This window comes from Sesamum indicum, linkage group LG3 (genome assembly GCF_026168435.1).
Source record: "Sesamum indicum cultivar Baizhima isolate 11 linkage group LG3, ASM2616843v1, whole genome shotgun sequence".
In the NCBI taxonomy this organism is placed as follows: Eukaryota; Viridiplantae; Streptophyta; class Magnoliopsida; order Lamiales; family Pedaliaceae; genus Sesamum; species Sesamum indicum.
In genome coordinates, this window is record NC_142659.1 from 29,692,331 (window position 1) to 29,708,238 (window position 15,908).

At 35.3% G+C, this 15,908-nt stretch overlaps 4 protein-coding genes across 7 annotated transcripts; 3 read left to right on the top strand and 1 right to left on the bottom strand.

Annotated features, from left to right (window-relative positions):
• Nucleotides 1-810: 810 nt before the first annotated feature.
• LOC105159250 (DNA polymerase epsilon catalytic subunit A) lies at nt 811-1,900 on the top strand. The gene is made up of 4 exons (XM_011076252.3): nt 811-989; nt 1,096-1,217; nt 1,324-1,472; nt 1,601-1,900. The coding sequence occupies exons 1-4, from the start codon at nt 938-940 to the stop codon at nt 1,731-1,733; spliced, it is 456 nt and encodes a 151-aa protein (XP_011074554.1). The 5' UTR covers nt 811-937; the 3' UTR covers nt 1,734-1,900.
• Nucleotides 1,901-2,785: 885 nt separating this feature from the next.
• On the top strand, nt 2,786-6,189 carry LOC105159251 (gamma carbonic anhydrase 1, mitochondrial). Of its 4 annotated transcripts, none has more exons than XR_002286840.2 (7): nt 2,786-3,156; nt 3,679-3,822; nt 4,062-4,121; nt 4,317-4,442; nt 4,563-4,714; nt 5,130-5,497; nt 5,714-6,189. XR_002286840.2 is itself a non-coding variant. In XM_020692929.2 (6 exons), exons 1-6 carry the CDS (start codon nt 3,042-3,044, stop codon nt 5,409-5,411), a joined length of 879 nt encoding a protein of 292 aa, XP_020548588.1. In that variant the 5' UTR covers nt 2,786-3,041; the 3' UTR covers nt 5,412-5,654. The 4 variants fall into 4 exon arrangements, 2 of the variants coding, with proteins under 2 accessions (XP_020548588.1, XP_011074556.1); XR_002286842.2 differs by having other exon boundaries at nt 5,130-5,481; XM_020692929.2 differs by lacking the exon at nt 5,714-6,189 and having other exon boundaries at nt 5,130-5,654.
• A 333-nt stretch (nt 6,190-6,522) lies between these two features.
• LOC105159290 (uncharacterized) lies at nt 6,523-9,608 on the top strand. Its single transcript, XM_088878300.1, has 8 exons — nt 6,523-6,834; nt 7,419-7,682; nt 7,781-7,852; nt 7,958-7,996; nt 8,273-8,380; nt 8,532-8,629; nt 8,725-8,836; nt 9,103-9,608. Exons 1-8 carry the CDS (start codon nt 6,658-6,660, stop codon nt 9,379-9,381), a joined length of 1,149 nt encoding a protein of 382 aa, XP_088734426.1. The 5' UTR covers nt 6,523-6,657; the 3' UTR covers nt 9,382-9,608.
• Nucleotides 9,609-9,988: 380 nt separating this feature from the next.
• On the bottom strand, nt 9,989-12,395 carry LOC105159252 (proteasome subunit alpha type-1-B). Its single transcript, XM_011076255.3, has 2 exons — nt 11,900-12,395; nt 9,989-10,718 (listed from the first exon to the last, which is right to left on the bottom strand). Exons 1-2 carry the CDS (start codon nt 12,248-12,250, stop codon nt 10,242-10,244), a joined length of 828 nt encoding a protein of 275 aa, XP_011074557.1. The 5' UTR covers nt 12,251-12,395; the 3' UTR covers nt 9,989-10,241.
• Nucleotides 12,396-15,908: the final 3,513 nt, after the last annotated feature.

Genomic DNA, 15,908 nt, shown 5'->3' on the forward strand with positions numbered 1-15,908 from the left:
GCTCTCATATGTTCAGCCCATGTTTCAAATAATAATCCATATTTATTGGACCCGTGTAGTTTGCACGTATCGATCAATATTTATTTTCATCTAACAAATAAATTATTTATTATAAATAAATTTAATTATATTCTTAAAAGAACCATATATCAATTATACATTAATGTACACTAGAATATAATAGAAGTTTCTGGTTTTAAAATCAAAGATGTTAATATTAGTAGGTATTTACCAATTCTGGAAAAACTGAATCAGGTCAATTATCATTTGTATTTGTATGCTAGCTAGTAATGTGACTCGCCTCAGTCCTCACTCACGCCTATTACTTCCAGATAATACATGAGTATAGAAAGCAAACAAAAATTCATTGACGAGGTTGTCCTAAAACTTGTAGACCTAACGAATCAAATCATGTTAGACAGCAAGCTGCATAGATCATCATAAATGTCATCCTTATCACGGACAATAAAAACAAAAAGTTTGAGATTATGATCAAATGATGCTGACGTCTAATAGTTCTACTGATGTGTATATATATGTGTTATTACAGATTAATATATGTGAATTATATATATATGTATATATATTAAAATAACTTACCCTAAATCTATGGGCTGCTAGAGAAGTCTTTCAGTCCCAATATCCCATGTCCGGATCCTGACTAGCATCCAAAGTCCATGGTTTATCTAATTTTAGTACTAAAATATTTAGTAGTTGTCCAGTTGAAGATAAGATCAAGACGGAAAATGATGTGATGGCACCACACCCCCACCAACCACTAACCTTTTAACTCTATCTCTAAAAATCATCTGTTTCATGTCTATAAGAAGAACACATTGCATTGCAACCACTTGGATGAAATTAAGTTGTGAAACAAAGCTGTTTTGGTTGTTTGTCTGTACATTGAGAGAGAGTGTGTATTAATTAGGAGCAGGCGATGGGTTCTCTTATGGCAGGTTGGGACTCTCCTGTCCCACACCCTAATCTTGGTTAGTATTTCTTTGTCTTAATTTTATTCATTCATCTAATTATTTGAATATATATATTATAAATATATGGGAGGTTTTAATTAACATTTGGTGGGTTTTAATTCAGAAAAATATAGAAGGACTAAATCATTGACAAAGGAAGAAATTGAAGCGTTTTGGAAGTCCAAGAAGCTGAAAGAGGAGGAGCACTTGAGGGATATTTCTCTTCTCTCCCCTCGCACCCCCCAGGTTTCCTTTTTTTTCTCCAAAAAACAAAAAGAAAAAATAATATAATATATGTAATAATATTATTTTGAAAATTAAAATATTAAACTAAAATTTGTTTGTTGTACAGAAAAGTGTATTTGAGGAAGGTGGTACAAAAATTAGAAGAAAGGAGGAGGGAGCTACTACTGCTGACCCACTACTGTCCACAACAGAGACGGATCTCTTAGAGACGGAACCTGATAAAAATCTTGAAAAACTAATACAAAAGAATGGCTGGTACGGGTTGATACGTTCACCGTATATATACACTCACCCTAGATACCTACTTTCATTTTCAAATTATACACATAATTTTATTTTTCTTTTTTATCTATTTTATGATTATTTGTGGTGTTTGGATGCAGGTGGATCAGTAGTAACTGGGCGTTTCTGAACGAACCTCCGGTGATTGCAACGGAAGGGACCCGGCAGAAGTACGCTTCCCAGTTTCACGTCGGGAATATGGCCGGTTCAGGCCGGACCGGAATCAACGCTTGAGTCTACTTTTGAGTTTATATATGACTTGATAATGTATGTAAATATGGTTTGTGTTTTGGTCTTTTCGGACATTTCCTTCCCACTCTTTTTCTGGTGTGCTGGCTTGTCTGTACATAGCCTGTAATATTCATTTAAGCAACAATGTCATTGCGGAGTTACCAAATTAATTCTTTGTTTCTTTAAGAAAATTATTACTTACGTTTTCATTTAAATTATATTAAGGTTTTTTTACACAAAAATTAACACCCTATACGACTTATTGTTAGCATCAATGTCTGATTCTTTTTTTTAACAGAAAATTACATATGTCAACCAAATAGTAAAAATTGTTATAAATAATGTTCAGGAGGTATATATGTAAGTTTTAAAAAATATAAATGATTTTTATAATTATGTTAATATTTTTTTAATACATGTATATTTACTTTTCTTAAAAGTTAAAATAATTTATATGAATATACTGTAAATTATGGAGCGTCGCATGTCCCATAAAATCAGACATTCTTGTACAAATGTAATCTTATGTCGGTGGCCAAAAAGATTTAATAAAGTTTTAGGCATAAGTTATGAATAACTACACGCACAAGATTTTTTTATATTGTTGATTGTCGATGAATGTATTAAATGATTTCTACATTTTAAAAAATTATAGGTGCGTAATTATTATTTTTTAATTTAATAATTTTCAAAATTTCATTATGTAATTTAATTTGAATTTACCACTTTTATAGTGTTCGTAAGAATCTATATTCTTTATCCATGCTTAAAAAGAGAATAGACAGGTGATTAAGACGTAAAAGTTGAATATTTCAAAGTAATAGTTATAAGTAGAAATATTGATATAATAAAAAAGTTGGTGTATTAATAGTTTACATGTGAAATTATCTAATTATCTTCATAGGTGGGTGAATTTTGCCGTTAGGGATTGGGTATTTTTTTAAATATGCAAAAAGTAATTAAAATAAAAATTAAACTTATTTACCAAAAAAAAGACTCTGATTTAACTTATTTTAAAGTAAAAAATAAATAACCCTAATTTCATCAAGCAAGAACACTGAACAGAAAATGTATTCTTAAAAGACTGGAGTTGTCTGTAAATTATAGTAACTTTGTGATCCGAACTGAAGGCAGACAGAAAGAGATCGAAAATTCACAAATTTGCCCCTCCAAGTCCAGAGCCGCCCCCCGCCCTAGTCACTGTGAACTCCATTCCATCACTCCACAAACGCAGCTGAAAAACCCATCAAGCCTCTTTGGATATCGGAGATCCTTCCCACAAGAACAAATCAAGATTGAAATTTGAGTTGAATGGGGAGCTTAGGGAGAGCAGTGTACACGTTAGGACTTTGGGTTCGGGAAACGGGTCAGGCCATGGATCGCCTCGGGTGCCGCCTCCAAGGAAATTATTATTTTCAAGAACAACGTGAGTCCTTCTTGATTTAATTCTCTTTTATTATTCAACTCTCAACCCACATTTGTTCTCTTCTTTTTAGTCTCTTATCTGTTTGCCAATTTTCCACTGTTTTAAGGATTTGTTGGTTTTGAGATGCAGAGATTGTTTGCCATAGTTTTAGTTCTTCTAGAATTTGGAGAAACTGGGTTTGATAATTCTTATCTTTTTTTGAGGGAGGGGGTGATATGGGGAGTGCATATGCAGGGAAAGGAAACATTTTTCGGTGACGAAGGAGAAATGTTGTAGACTAGAAGGGGGAATTGTGGAGATAGGTTTCGGAGCTCTTGAAATTACTGACTCATCTCATCCATGAATTCGTTCTGTCTGTGTTTTTGACAAACTAGTAAAAGTTGTATGATTGTTTGAGCGTATTTAAGTATGAAAACTGCTTTAACACAGTTGATAAAGATTCATATCTGTTATAGACCTACGGTACTTTCTCTCAAGAACCCCCATTCTTCTTGCATTTATCTTTATTCCATTCCATTTCAGTGTCTAGGCATCGAACGCTGATGAACCTCTTCGATAAATCACCGGTTGTCGATAGGGATGCTTTTGTTGCCCCAAGCGCCTCTCTCATTGGGGATGTTCAGGTGGGACAAGGATCATCCATATGGTATGGGTGCGTCCTCCGAGGTAGGTGCTTAATTCACAAGTATGTATTATTTTAGTCTAGTTGAATCTTTCTTCCCAAATTGATCTTGGAAATGTTTTGCAAATGGACTTTTTCTAATCTGAAGTTGGACATTTTGTAATTTTTGTCGCATGTTATGTAAATCATGGAGTGTTTGGCCCCTGTACACCCAGCATCCTATTCTCATTATTTATGAAATTAGTACATCGAGATTGATTGAAGCAGTAACCTTTTTCTGCAGCCTTCACTACTTATCTTGTCAATTCAGCCTTTTATCCTTCCTTTGCCAATAAAACTTCGGGTAATCTAACTACACTCTGAAAATTTTAGGAAATTAGTAGACTTGCCAAGATATTTAACAACTGACTGTAACCACAGTCCAGATGTTCAGACCAAAAATGTTACAGGTCAAAAAATTAGTTAGACAACCAAAGAAGAACTAATTTGTTGTCTTTCGCATTGTAATTTGTTTAATGTACCTCTTTTGTGGACACAGGTGATGTGAATAGTATCAGTGTTGGGTCTGGAACTAATATACAAGACAACTCCCTTGTGCATGTAGCAAAATCTAATCTAAGCGGGAAGGTGCTACCAACTATTATTGGAGATAATGTCACTATTGGTTAGTGATCTTTATAGCTCTTCATTTCGTATGTCTTATATGTTTCCATATAAGACAGTGATAGCTCCATATTTTACTCTTTTAGATTTCAACCTATACTAACCGAAATTGAAAATGCAGGACATAGTGCAGTTATACATGGCTGCACAATTGAGGATGAGGCTTTTGTTGGTATGGGAGCCACCCTACTTGATGGTGTAGTTGTGGAGAGGAATGCCATGGTTGCTGCAGGAGCCCTGGTGAGACAGAATACTAGAATCCCTTTTGGGGAGGTATGCTTTCATTGCCTTTCCCAAACATGGAAACGCCTCCAAGATTGAAACAAATTTAAATTGTAGTATTTGTTTCGCGAGCAAAGATTTTCTTTATTACTCTTGGAAATGGGTCCGATAGATTTTCTTTCTTTCAAGTCTTTCTCTCTTTCCATACACATAAAATATAACTAAAAACATGTGCTTGTGCATAGTAGATCCCTCTTCTATGTTTTCCTTCTTATTTTCTCCTTTTATCTTCTATTGGTAAAACAGCACTATATACAAAATATGATACTGCAGTAAGAGTTGACTAGCCACAATTCTTCGTTAATCAATTATATCGACTAGATTTTAATTCTTGAGTGCAATTTCGTCCATTTTAATTCTCAAGGTACTATTAGGTGTGACCAAAATCTATATCATTGTGTCTCAGGTGTGGGCAGGTAACCCTGCCAAGTTCCTCAGAAAGCTTACTGATGAAGAAATTGCCTTCATCTCCCAATCTGCGACCAATTATATTAACCTTGCAAAGGTCCACGCTGCTGAAAATGCCAAATCTTTTGACGAAATCGAATTTGAAAAGGTGCTGCGCAAGAAATTTGCCCGCCGTGATGAGGAGTACGATTCAATGCTGGGTGTACATCGTGAAACTCCACCAGAACTGGTTCTTCCAGATAACATCTTACCAAATAAAGCCCAGAAGGCTGTTCAATAAGAGCTTCAACTTGCAGTCCATTTGCCTTCAGTTTTTCCTCTCTTGAAATCTCACACCAAGAGGAATAGATGTGCGTGGTTTTTATAGTAAGCACTTCATTGCCTAAAAATAAAACTGCAAGTTTTGTTTGGGTGCATTAACTCAATCAGGGTACTTACATTCAAAGAATATGCAATGAAAATGTATTCCTTTCCTTGTATTTGAGATCCCTGTTTGCAATGCAATGAATTTCTTTGATCATAATTTACCATGATAATCGGTGACATTCCATTGAATTGATCTTTCTTCTTATCTTTTCCAAGGTCTTCTTCCTCACTTTGATGCAAATCTCAGCAGCAACTGCCAATACTCTATTGTAAAATCAGTGGAACTGTTGAGCTTCATCTGACTAAGCTCAGATCAATTGAATAGCACTATTTAGCTTTCCTGGATACAAAAATGTAAAAGTTTCGGTTCCACCAAATCAACTTAACTCTTCAAGTAGAGAATTATTATTTGTAAGTCATTCTTCTTGCATTATTGTTGGTGGGAATCTCTAAAAGCAACGTATGATTAGCTGGTCGGACATTGAAAAGGCAAAGATCTACAGGATGAGCCAATCCCGTGAATTCAGCTGAGATGATTATAAAGAAGACGGAAACAGCGTCCCTCACTCATCTTCATGCCAATTTCTGTCGAATGATTGGGGTCTCTTTATCTGTTTGTTTTTGTTGGATTCTTGTCCATTCTTTGTATTCTCGGATCTTTTTATGTGGAATATGCAAGAAAGTTAGCATTATCTTGTTGCTGCATCATTGCCCACTTGCAAACCTAATTCAAACATGTAAACAGTTAAAAAAGTTCAAACAAATTTATTATCTGATTTTCATGAAGATTATATAACAAAGTTGCATACTAATTCTGGTTACCTGTCTCTTTTTAAACGGTTTCTTGGAAGATTATGAAACTCTTTCTACATGTTTTGAAAGCAAAATTAGATTAACAAAATATTGACTAGATTTATATATTCCTCTAATTTAAAAGAATATATGATATTTTAGAGCAGAATCTAAAATTTGTGGGCCAAAAACTTATAGAACCCTATAACAAAATAGAAATATTTGTGTATCAGATATTCAGATGTTGAGGAGTGTCTGTCTATAAATACAAAGATAAAACAGAGCATGGAAGGGGAGGAGTGGAAAGTGGCGGCACTGCATTAGAGCGGGCAATCCTCTTTCAAGAACTCAAGAATCCCACAACACAAATGGGTATTGAAATTCAGCCCAAAATCAACAATAGAGAAAATGATTCAACTGCTGTTGTTGCTGCTGCTGCACCTGTGATACTTGGCCTACAGCCCTCTGCCCTGGTGGACCACGCGGCTAGAGTCGATCGGTCCCTCCTCTCCCGAATCCCTGGCGAGCCCGGCGGCTCTTTCCCTGTATGAGTCCTCATATTCTGTATTTTGTTTGAGTTCTGTCAGTGTTTTGATGAATTTTGTGGGTTTCTGACGGAGATTATGGGTGCCCATTTGGATTTTGGATGCAAATGTTGGCATGGCTTTTGCTTTCGGTTTCCTGTGTGTTCCTTGAGCTTCAGTTCAGATTATGATGAAGTTGGAATCTTTTTGGTGAAATTGTTATGGATGTGAACGCAATTCTTATATGCTACGTTTGATGTTTATACAATTCAGTGAAAAGGATAAATTTTTATTCTCAAGAGCGTTTGTAATCCAGTAGTTTATTCATGTAATCACTTGGATTCTGGTTATGTCATAGAATATTCATTTTTTCTTAATGTCTATGGTGAATAAATTTGTGCATTTGGCGGATAAAATATTGTCATATATGTCATTTCTTGTCTGATATTATGTATGTTAGATGCCTCTCATCAGTTGCATGATCATATTGAGGGGAATACTTCTTGGTTTGCTGATTGCTGTAAGGACTGCACTCTTTTAGGTTGTTTCTCGATGTTCAATAATAATTGTTGAAATCTATTGATTTATGCTTTTGGCTGTGCTAGGTTGATGTTGAAGAGCTGAATCTAATCTTGAATGAGGTTAATACCCATGTTATTGCTTCTCCGGAGACTACATCTTCATTGAAAACCAATGCAGGGGGAAGTGTTGCTAATACTATTAGAGGCCTCGCTGCCGGCTTTGGGGTTACTTGTGGTATAATTGGGGCATGTGGGGATGATGATCAAGGATGCTTGTTCGTAGACAATATGAGTTCTTACAAAGTTAACCTCTCAAGATTGAGGTTGAAAAGTGGGCCCACCGCACAGGTGATTCTGCCTCTACAAATGCAATTCCCTTGTACAATGAAATTTGTAGGTTAATGATAATATGTATTAGGACATGATTTCTGAAATATGCAATGCAGTGTGTTTGCTTAGTTGATGAATTGGGGAATCGTACAATGCGACCATGTCTCTCTGGTGCTGTAAAAGTTCAGGTATATTTGCCTTGATCTAGTCTGCTAGTGTTGAAGCACTAAGAGAAATTCTTGACATGTTGGTTAAGACAAGCAAATGTATTCTCAAGATGTTATCCTTTACAGGCAGATGAATTGACTACAGCAGATTTGCAAGGTTCCAAGGTGAGACATCTCTGACAGTTCTTGTTCTTTTTCGGTTATGCTGTTCGTTTCTCCCAATTTGGAAAGAGAAAAACCGAAAGGAAGGTTGGATTGTCCCTGCAGCTACAGATATTCAATTCTTGAATCTGAATTGTGATGTAATTAATGCTGCCTGACTCTTGGATATTTTGTAAATGAAATCGCAAAATGTGTTTTTGGATGTTAGGTTTCATCAAGCTACTAGCTTCTTTTTGATACACTCTGTACATGTAAGTTAATCCATTTGTAATTGTACAGTGGTTAGTGCTGAGATACGCAATATTCAATATAGAAATCATTCAGGCAGCCATTACACTTGCCAAGCAAGAGGGAGTTTCTGTTTCGCTTGATCTGGCCAGTTTTGAGGTAATACCTGGGCAACCTTGAAATTTTTGAACTTTTTACTTAAAAGAGAGAAGTTGGGATTGAGTTTCTCTAAGATGTGAGTAATTGGTAACAAGAATTGGAGCTGCTCCCTGAGCATACTTGGAATTTTTTATGTAATATTCTTTGGCAGATGGTAAGGGAGTTTAGGTTCCCACTTCTACAGTTACTGGAGTCCGGGTGTGTAGACCTTTGCTTTGCCAATGAGGATGAAGCGGCAGAACTTCTGGGGTAATAATCCAGATGAGAATCTTCGGCTACATTCTTCTGAGGTTGGATTGCGAAATTTAGGCAATTCCTTATTAGCTGTTGCTAATTAATTTCAGGGGTGAAGACAAAGCAGATTCGGAGTCAGCTCTTGAATTTCTGGCCAACCACTGCCAGTGGGCTGTGGTGACATTAGGCTCAAAGGGCTGCATCGCGAAACACGGAAAGGAGGTATGTTCTATGTGCTGTATCTTCCATTTGGCGTTTTAGTTCCATTATTAACCACCAAAGAGAAAAGAAGAAGCATCAAAAGAACATTAATACACAAGGACAATGAATAATGTCAGCAAAACCTAAATCGTCAAGCGAAATCTCTGCCAATGTATATATACAAAGTACAAACTCATTATCATGACAATTATGCAATCAACTTCCATGATCAAGAAATATTTGATAAATTTGACTTAACAATGAGACGTTATGAATTGTATTTCTAGGTTGTCCGTGTCCCTGCAATTGGGGAGGCAGTAGCCCTTGATGCCACTGGTGCTGGGGATCTCTTTGCTAGTGGGTTTTTGTATGGACTCGTGAATGGACTGTCACTGGAGGACTGCTGCAGGATCGGCTCTTGCAGTGGTGGGTCTGTCATCCGTTCTCTTGGTGGCGAGGTGACTCCAGAGAATTGGCAGTGGATGTACAAACAAATGCAGATAAAGGGACTTGAAATTCCTGAACCCCAATATGGTGATAGAGATTACAGGTCATCGTGGCGTTAATAGAGCCATGGAGGTTATTATGACCAAGTTTATGCGAGAAGGCTATTTGGAGTTCCATTCTGGGGCAGATTCTATTACAACTGCCGTCTTCAACCTTGGCAAACAATCTACGAAGCTGAGAATTCAATAATTAGACTTACAATTTTGAATGTCTTGTGATTCTCTAACTTACCATATCTTTTCATCAGCAATTACCAGTTTATGGGCCCCAAGGGCATTTTGGATCACAGATCGACGCAATTCATTTTTTCTTTAAGTTGAAAATGTGGATCCACCAGAGTTATCACTTCGTCTTCATATTACATCCATCGATTGCCAGGAAAACTGGCAACCCCACCTCCTCCCTAGAATAAATGACGTTCAAGGAAACGAAATGCAGAAACAAAGCATTACAGAGTTGCAAGCTAAACTATAATCATCTGCTAATAATATATATATATATATATATATATTTCTCATACTGTTTCTAATGGACGAAGTAAGATGCTTAAAAGGGGCAAACAATCCAACAGAAATACTCTAAAGCCCATGATGCTTGTTCAACTCTATAGAAGATACGCATTATACCTTACTGCAATTTTTGCAAGAGATCCACCAGGCTATAACATACAGAAAGAGGCACAGATATCACTATTACGACCTCAGTATGGAGATTCATCACTTCGTCACAGTACAAATATGAAGCAAGGTACAAGAGGATTAACTCAAATAGTTGCATTGCGCTTCTGTTAATGTCTATCCTGCAGAGGTACACAACAACATGAAAGCATCAAGTTCGACAAGCACTTCTTTCTTGGGGGAGGGAGTTTTACCAACATGACACTTTCACCAAGAAAAGCAACCACACAAGGTAACTTTCATCAGATATCCATTGGAGTAGCACCTTGATCAGAAGGGGTTCCCTGATCGGCTGGACCTGGTTCAGCATCACTGCTTTGATCTGGAGTAGCAGCCTCATCAGCAGGTGGCTCTTCACCTACTATCTCAAACTCATCGATCAGAGCCTGCACAGTTTCTTGATCCAGTATATGGAATGCCTCCCCAACTCCCACTATGGCAATTGTGCATATTGAACTCGTCAGTTTTTCTCCCTGTAAGGTTTCCCGCAGTGCAAAAAGGGCGTCCTTGATCAAATCTTCCCTTGCGTCCATGAAACCTTCAAACTTCCGTTCTAAATATGTCTTTGCAGCCTGTGATCGGGATCCAATTGCAAATGCTTGATATTCAAAGTAATTACCGCTAGGACAGTTGTAATAAAGGTGAGCTCCAGATTCATCTAGGCCACCAACAAGCAGGCCAACGCCATAAGGTCGTTTCCAGGAGCGTTGTGTGCAGACCTACATGAGAATAATGAAAAAGGATGATAGTGATTAACAAATTTTAGGTTGGAAAAGAAAGGGGTTTTGCAATTAATACACTGAAGAAGGCAAATACCAGAGCCAAATATGATATTTCAGTGGATATTGGCTTCTCAATTACATGTTTTTCTGATATATTCAAAAGAAACAAGAACTCCTGGTCGGTTCAGACTCCAATCACAATCATAGCAGATCTAAAGCAGAATAACTCGTAGTGGACATTAATACAGAGACAACACCTACTAATACATTCCGCAACAAGTTCCAAGAAATGGAGACAAAACTTGATGGATTTATATATTCATTTTCCCATAATGAAAACATGTTTGATTAGAGATATTATCAGGAAATCTTCTCGGAAAATGTTTTCGAAAAGCAACCCTATTTTTCATGCCCTGCACCCAAGTGCTCAAGGCTTCAAGCCTATGCTCAAAGCCTACATTCAATGTATCAAAATCCTACCACTCATATTTAGAAAATAATCTTTATTTTACATTTGAAAATTCAAATATGTTTTAGTATGAAATGGAAAATTAATCTATCAGACTCAAGAGAATAAACTTTGCAACTAATTCATCCATATACATTTTCATTTCCACAAACTGACCGAGAGAATCTTCTCAAACATTTCAAAAGATATTTCTTAAAATGTAAATGGAAACAAATCCAGACGAAGTGCTTTTCGTTTGTCTTTCCACTTTCTCCTCACACATAGCCTCGTCGGTTAACAAAGAGCTAACAAAATTTCTTTCAATTTCTCAGTTAGTTTACAAACAAGCTCTAAATTCCTGCCAAAAATCCTAAAAGAGGAGGATAAATCTAAATTTTGCACTGACATCCTCACACTAGGCACTCCAACTCTATGACAATATCCCTCAATTCCCACATATGTTAACTTCCTCACTGGACATATATATTGTAGAAACGAAATGTCAGTCTCTATATTGAACTTTGCACAAACAAGAACTTCATTATGGTACCAACAAAAGTTGATCAAATTTCTGAATTCAGGTCCATAGCGAAATTCTCATGCCACTAATTCTCAATTTTAAACCCGAGTTCCTAGTTACACATTTCTCCCAAACCTTCACACGAAAATTCACCAACAAGCATGAGAAATAAAAATGAAAATCAATTGAAGGACCACATAAATACTAAACCTGAGCCTTGTCAGCCAGCTGAACAACAAGCCGGCCGACGGGGAGCGATGACTCATATGTATACGAATAATTAATGCACTCGTTGCGCAGATATCGGGAGAGGACGCGGCCGTCGGCAGTCAGTCCGGCAATGGCGACTCCGATGTGGTCGTCGACCTTGAAGATCTTCTTCTGGTGCGAGGAAAGCTCTGAACTCGCCTTGTTCACACACGCCAACACCACGTGGGTCTTCGATCTCAGGCCTATCGCTGCAGACCCCTGCTTCACCGCCTCCATCGCATACTCCACTTGGAATAGCCGCCCAGCCGGAGACCATGTTGTCACGTCCGTGTCGTATTGGTTTCTGAACATTGCAATATGCCACCGTTTGACTCTCTCTCTCTCTCTCTCGCTCTGTTTCAGTAGCAGAGGGGTTGGGTTTGGATTTGGTTTTCTTTTTCTTCAAGCCAACACTGAAGAAGGCACACCAAATTTCACCCTTGGGGTTGGGGTTGGGGTTTTGGGTCACTTTGCTTTTAAACTCCTTTCTTTTTTTTTTTTTTTTTTTCATAGGTTAATAACTCTTTTCGGATAATTACATTACCCTCTCTAACATTTAATACAATTACACATAAAATTTTTACAATTTAAAAAATTATATATAATGCTCTTGATATCTATTTTCATCTAATAAATAAATTTATTTATTAACCAAAATATATAAATTTGCTAATATAAACAAAAACGAAATGCATAACAATTCATATTTAGTTTTATTTGACTTTGTTACTAACTTATTACAATTTAAAAACTATTTTCTAACCAAATTATCTCGTATACATCTTCATCATTAATGCATATAAGAAGTACAATTTCATTTCTTATAAGGGTAGTTTGATAAAAATATATATATATATAATGGTGAATTTTTTTAATAAATAAATTTATTTATTAGATAGAAAAAAATACCAAAAGTATAAAAATCTACTTATGATTCCATCAAATTTTACAAAAGAATGACATAATTATTTTTTTTTTAAAAAAAAAAAAGGGATGTAGGTTTAAAACTCTTCTGATCTTATTTACACATACCAAAAATAAGATTTTTAATTTTAAATTTGGATCCAGATTAACTTTAATGGGTCATGGGCCGGAGAAGTATAGTATTGAATTCCAAGTTTGTCTTGGGTTTTGAATGGGCTGTGCCTTAAGAACTCATATTACAAATTCGTCTATTTTTTTATCCCTCTTAGTCAAAATAAATTAATAAAGTTTATAATACAAAAAATTAGAGAGTTAAAAGATGTATTTTTCAAGCGATGCACATCACATTTCAGCATGGGGTGTGCCGAGAATAGTATCGAACAAATAAACCTAAAAAAAAAAACTCGTATTCTTTACCAAAAAAAAAAATTGAATTATACATCGATTCAACTAATATATCAATATAACTAAAATTAGTAAGTAAATTATATCAATTTAACAAATAAATTATAATACGATAACTCACATAGATGCGACAAATATCCAAACATTTAATGAGATTCGAACTCATGATTTCAAATTTGTTCACTAAGAATAGAATAAAAAAATAGAGTAAATGATTAGGATAATTACTACAGTTGGGGAGTCAATCATGATTAATTAAATTGGGTGGGTAGAGCTTTTACTCTCCAGGAGTTTGTATTAATCTTTTGCTTGTAATCATTTCATCATCATACGTACGACGTGTCCTGTAAATTGTATTGATGTGGATAGCAATTGATTAGGTTGAGGAGGGATTCATGTGTGAAATTGGTGGTGGGTGGGGGATTGGGAGAGCAAATCGTTACCCCTTTTGCTCCCATTTTGTTATTCATTTTGACTTCACCTCAATTTTTATACAACAGATGAAAAATTAAACATATTGTACCAAAATTGTCAGTTAGTCGTTCACAAATAGCTAATTGAACAATGATTAGACGTGTTTTGAAACAATTCTTGCATTTAATGAATAATGACCCTACATGGTGGGTGGGGAGCTCTCTTCAACCCTAACTAAACAGATTTTTTTTTATTATTATTATTTAGGGATGACAATCAGATCGATTGAATAGAATTTCGGTATTTCAAATTCAATTTGGACAGGGTCGATTTGGGTTTGAAAATAAATTTTTATTTTGTGAATTTGGTAGGGTATGGTAACGACTTGGTGTCATTATTGCTACTTACGACATGCCAATTTTTTTTAAAAAAATTAATTTTAAAACTAACGACTTCCATCAAATTTGAAATTCTACCGCTTTTGCAATAGATTTGTAATTTTTTTTATAATATTTAATTAAATAACTCAATCTTAGATCCAACAAATTCGACTTTATATCATAAATAACATAATACAGTGCATAATATCACTTAAAAAACTACCTATCTCAAGTGCCACCAAAAACTTTTACAAAATGAGTTTGATATTCAAGATCAACAATAACCACAAATACCTTCAAAAAATTGGGATAAAACAACGGACTCTTCTTAAAATTTGTTATAATTAAATACCATTTTGTTGTTTGAAAAATTATAAATACCCCCTGTGACAGCTCATTACAGGAGGATATTTTATGATATTAATAATTTTTCAAACAATGAGGGGATATTTATAATTATGATAAATTTAAAAAAAAAAACCTTATGGTAATTTACCCAAAACAAAAGACAATCACCTAACATTCATGAGTTGTGAATGTTTCTTGAACTTCTTGTCCAAACTCTAATGAATTACCAACACATTAAAAAATAACCTAAATGTGAATAAAGTGTCCAAATAAACTCATGCCCACCATTGAGGTAAAAGATATTATCCAAACAAGTAAAGTTTGATAGTGATGACTATATATCTAGCTACTTTAATGCTTTACTCTTTAGATCTCCTTAATTCTTACAAGTCATCATTGTTTCTTCTTTAGATTCTCCAAAAGCTACATGCTTTAATCATACTTGTTATCAAACTTTTCTCGGATAGTCTGTCCTGTCTCAACCTCCATCTATTAGGAGCTGATTCAACCTCAAATTATAAGTTATTCCATTATTATCACACCAATCAATCAATCCAAAGCCTAGTCTTAGATTCCAACAATCGATTTGAAATATAAACCACAACTATAATTTAATTTGATACTTTCACGCAATAGAAACATTTAGAATTATATAAAACATATAATTACAATTGATTGTCTCTCTTCTAAACAAAATAAATTGGGGCTATTATGCTATAATAATTAATGAATTTTTAAATCAGTCGTGAAAGTGAGAGTATATTTGTTGATATCTATACGAAAATACACTAAATTAATAAAAGAATCGAAATATCCCAGAAAAATGATAAATATCTAAACATTTCATAGATCTGCATATTTTGATCAGGTGACCCGGCCCGCCTGTCCCCATGACTCGCTGGAGATCATTGATTTGGCACTCATCTGACGGTTGTTCTATTAACACGTGGTCTATATGGAGTCTGAGACATAAAGAATTATTAATACTTGGAGGGCCTATTTGACAAGTATGTATTTATTATGAGATCTCACTGTCTCCAACGAGATCGCATTGTAAGATTCTTACAACTTTGAACCCTAGACTTAAACTTTGTTGCGGTGGTCACATCAACTAGCCCAGCAATGTGTGCATAGGCCAATAATCATTGGTCTAACTCGAGATACACATCACATCTATGTGTTGCCAGATCACCATCCAGATTAGCTCTGGGTCACGGAGGACCTCACCCGAATCACTTTCATTATCATCTCAATCATTACTCTTTTACATATTTATACATATAATGCTTTTTAAATCAAATAAAAAATATTATCATCATTTTCATCGAATAAAAGAAAATACGTTGATTTGACACTACTAACAACACAAAACACAATCTCATCAACTAATTCAAACATACTCATTTTTATATAAAAATCTATACAAAATTAAAAATACATCTCGCCACTAATTTATTTATTTTTTTCAAAAAAAAAAGAGGGGGCCTTGGACCGTGGTA

What these genes read in the sequence shown, in the direction of transcription:
- LOC105159250 (XM_011076252.3), top strand. Translation starts at nt 938, where the DNA reads ATGGGTTCTCTTATGGCAGGTTGGGACTCTCCTGTCCCACACCCTAAT. An exon ending in TGTCCCACACCCTAATCTTG is followed by an intron (nt 990 to 1,095) that starts GTTAGTATTTCT and finishes GTTTTAATTCAG; the next exon opens with AAAAATATAGAAGGACTAAA. An exon ending in TCTCCCCTCGCACCCCCCAG is followed by an intron (nt 1,218 to 1,323) that starts GTTTCCTTTTTT and finishes TTTGTTGTACAG; the next exon opens with AAAAGTGTATTTGAGGAAGG.
- LOC105159252 (XM_011076255.3), bottom strand. Translation starts at nt 12,250, where the DNA reads ATGTTCAGAAACCAATACGACACGGACGTGACAACATGGTCTCCGGCT. An exon ending in AGCTGGCTGACAAGGCTCAG is followed by an intron (nt 10,719 to 11,899) that starts GTTTAGTATTTA and finishes ATTCTCATGTAG; the next exon opens with GTCTGCACACAACGCTCCTG.
- LOC105159251 (XM_020692929.2), top strand. Translation starts at nt 3,042, where the DNA reads ATGGGGAGCTTAGGGAGAGCAGTGTACACGTTAGGACTTTGGGTTCGG. An exon ending in TTATTATTTTCAAGAACAAC is followed by an intron (nt 3,157 to 3,678) that starts GTGAGTCCTTCT and finishes ATTCCATTTCAG; the next exon opens with TGTCTAGGCATCGAACGCTG. An exon ending in TGGAGATAATGTCACTATTG is followed by an intron (nt 4,443 to 4,562) that starts GTTAGTGATCTT and finishes TTGAAAATGCAG; the next exon opens with GACATAGTGCAGTTATACAT.
- LOC105159290 (XM_088878300.1), top strand. Translation starts at nt 6,658, where the DNA reads ATGGGTATTGAAATTCAGCCCAAAATCAACAATAGAGAAAATGATTCA. An exon ending in CAGATTTGCAAGGTTCCAAG is followed by an intron (nt 7,997 to 8,272) that starts GTGAGACATCTC and finishes GTAATTGTACAG; the next exon opens with TGGTTAGTGCTGAGATACGC. An exon ending in TCGCGAAACACGGAAAGGAG is followed by an intron (nt 8,837 to 9,102) that starts GTATGTTCTATG and finishes TTGTATTTCTAG; the next exon opens with GTTGTCCGTGTCCCTGCAAT.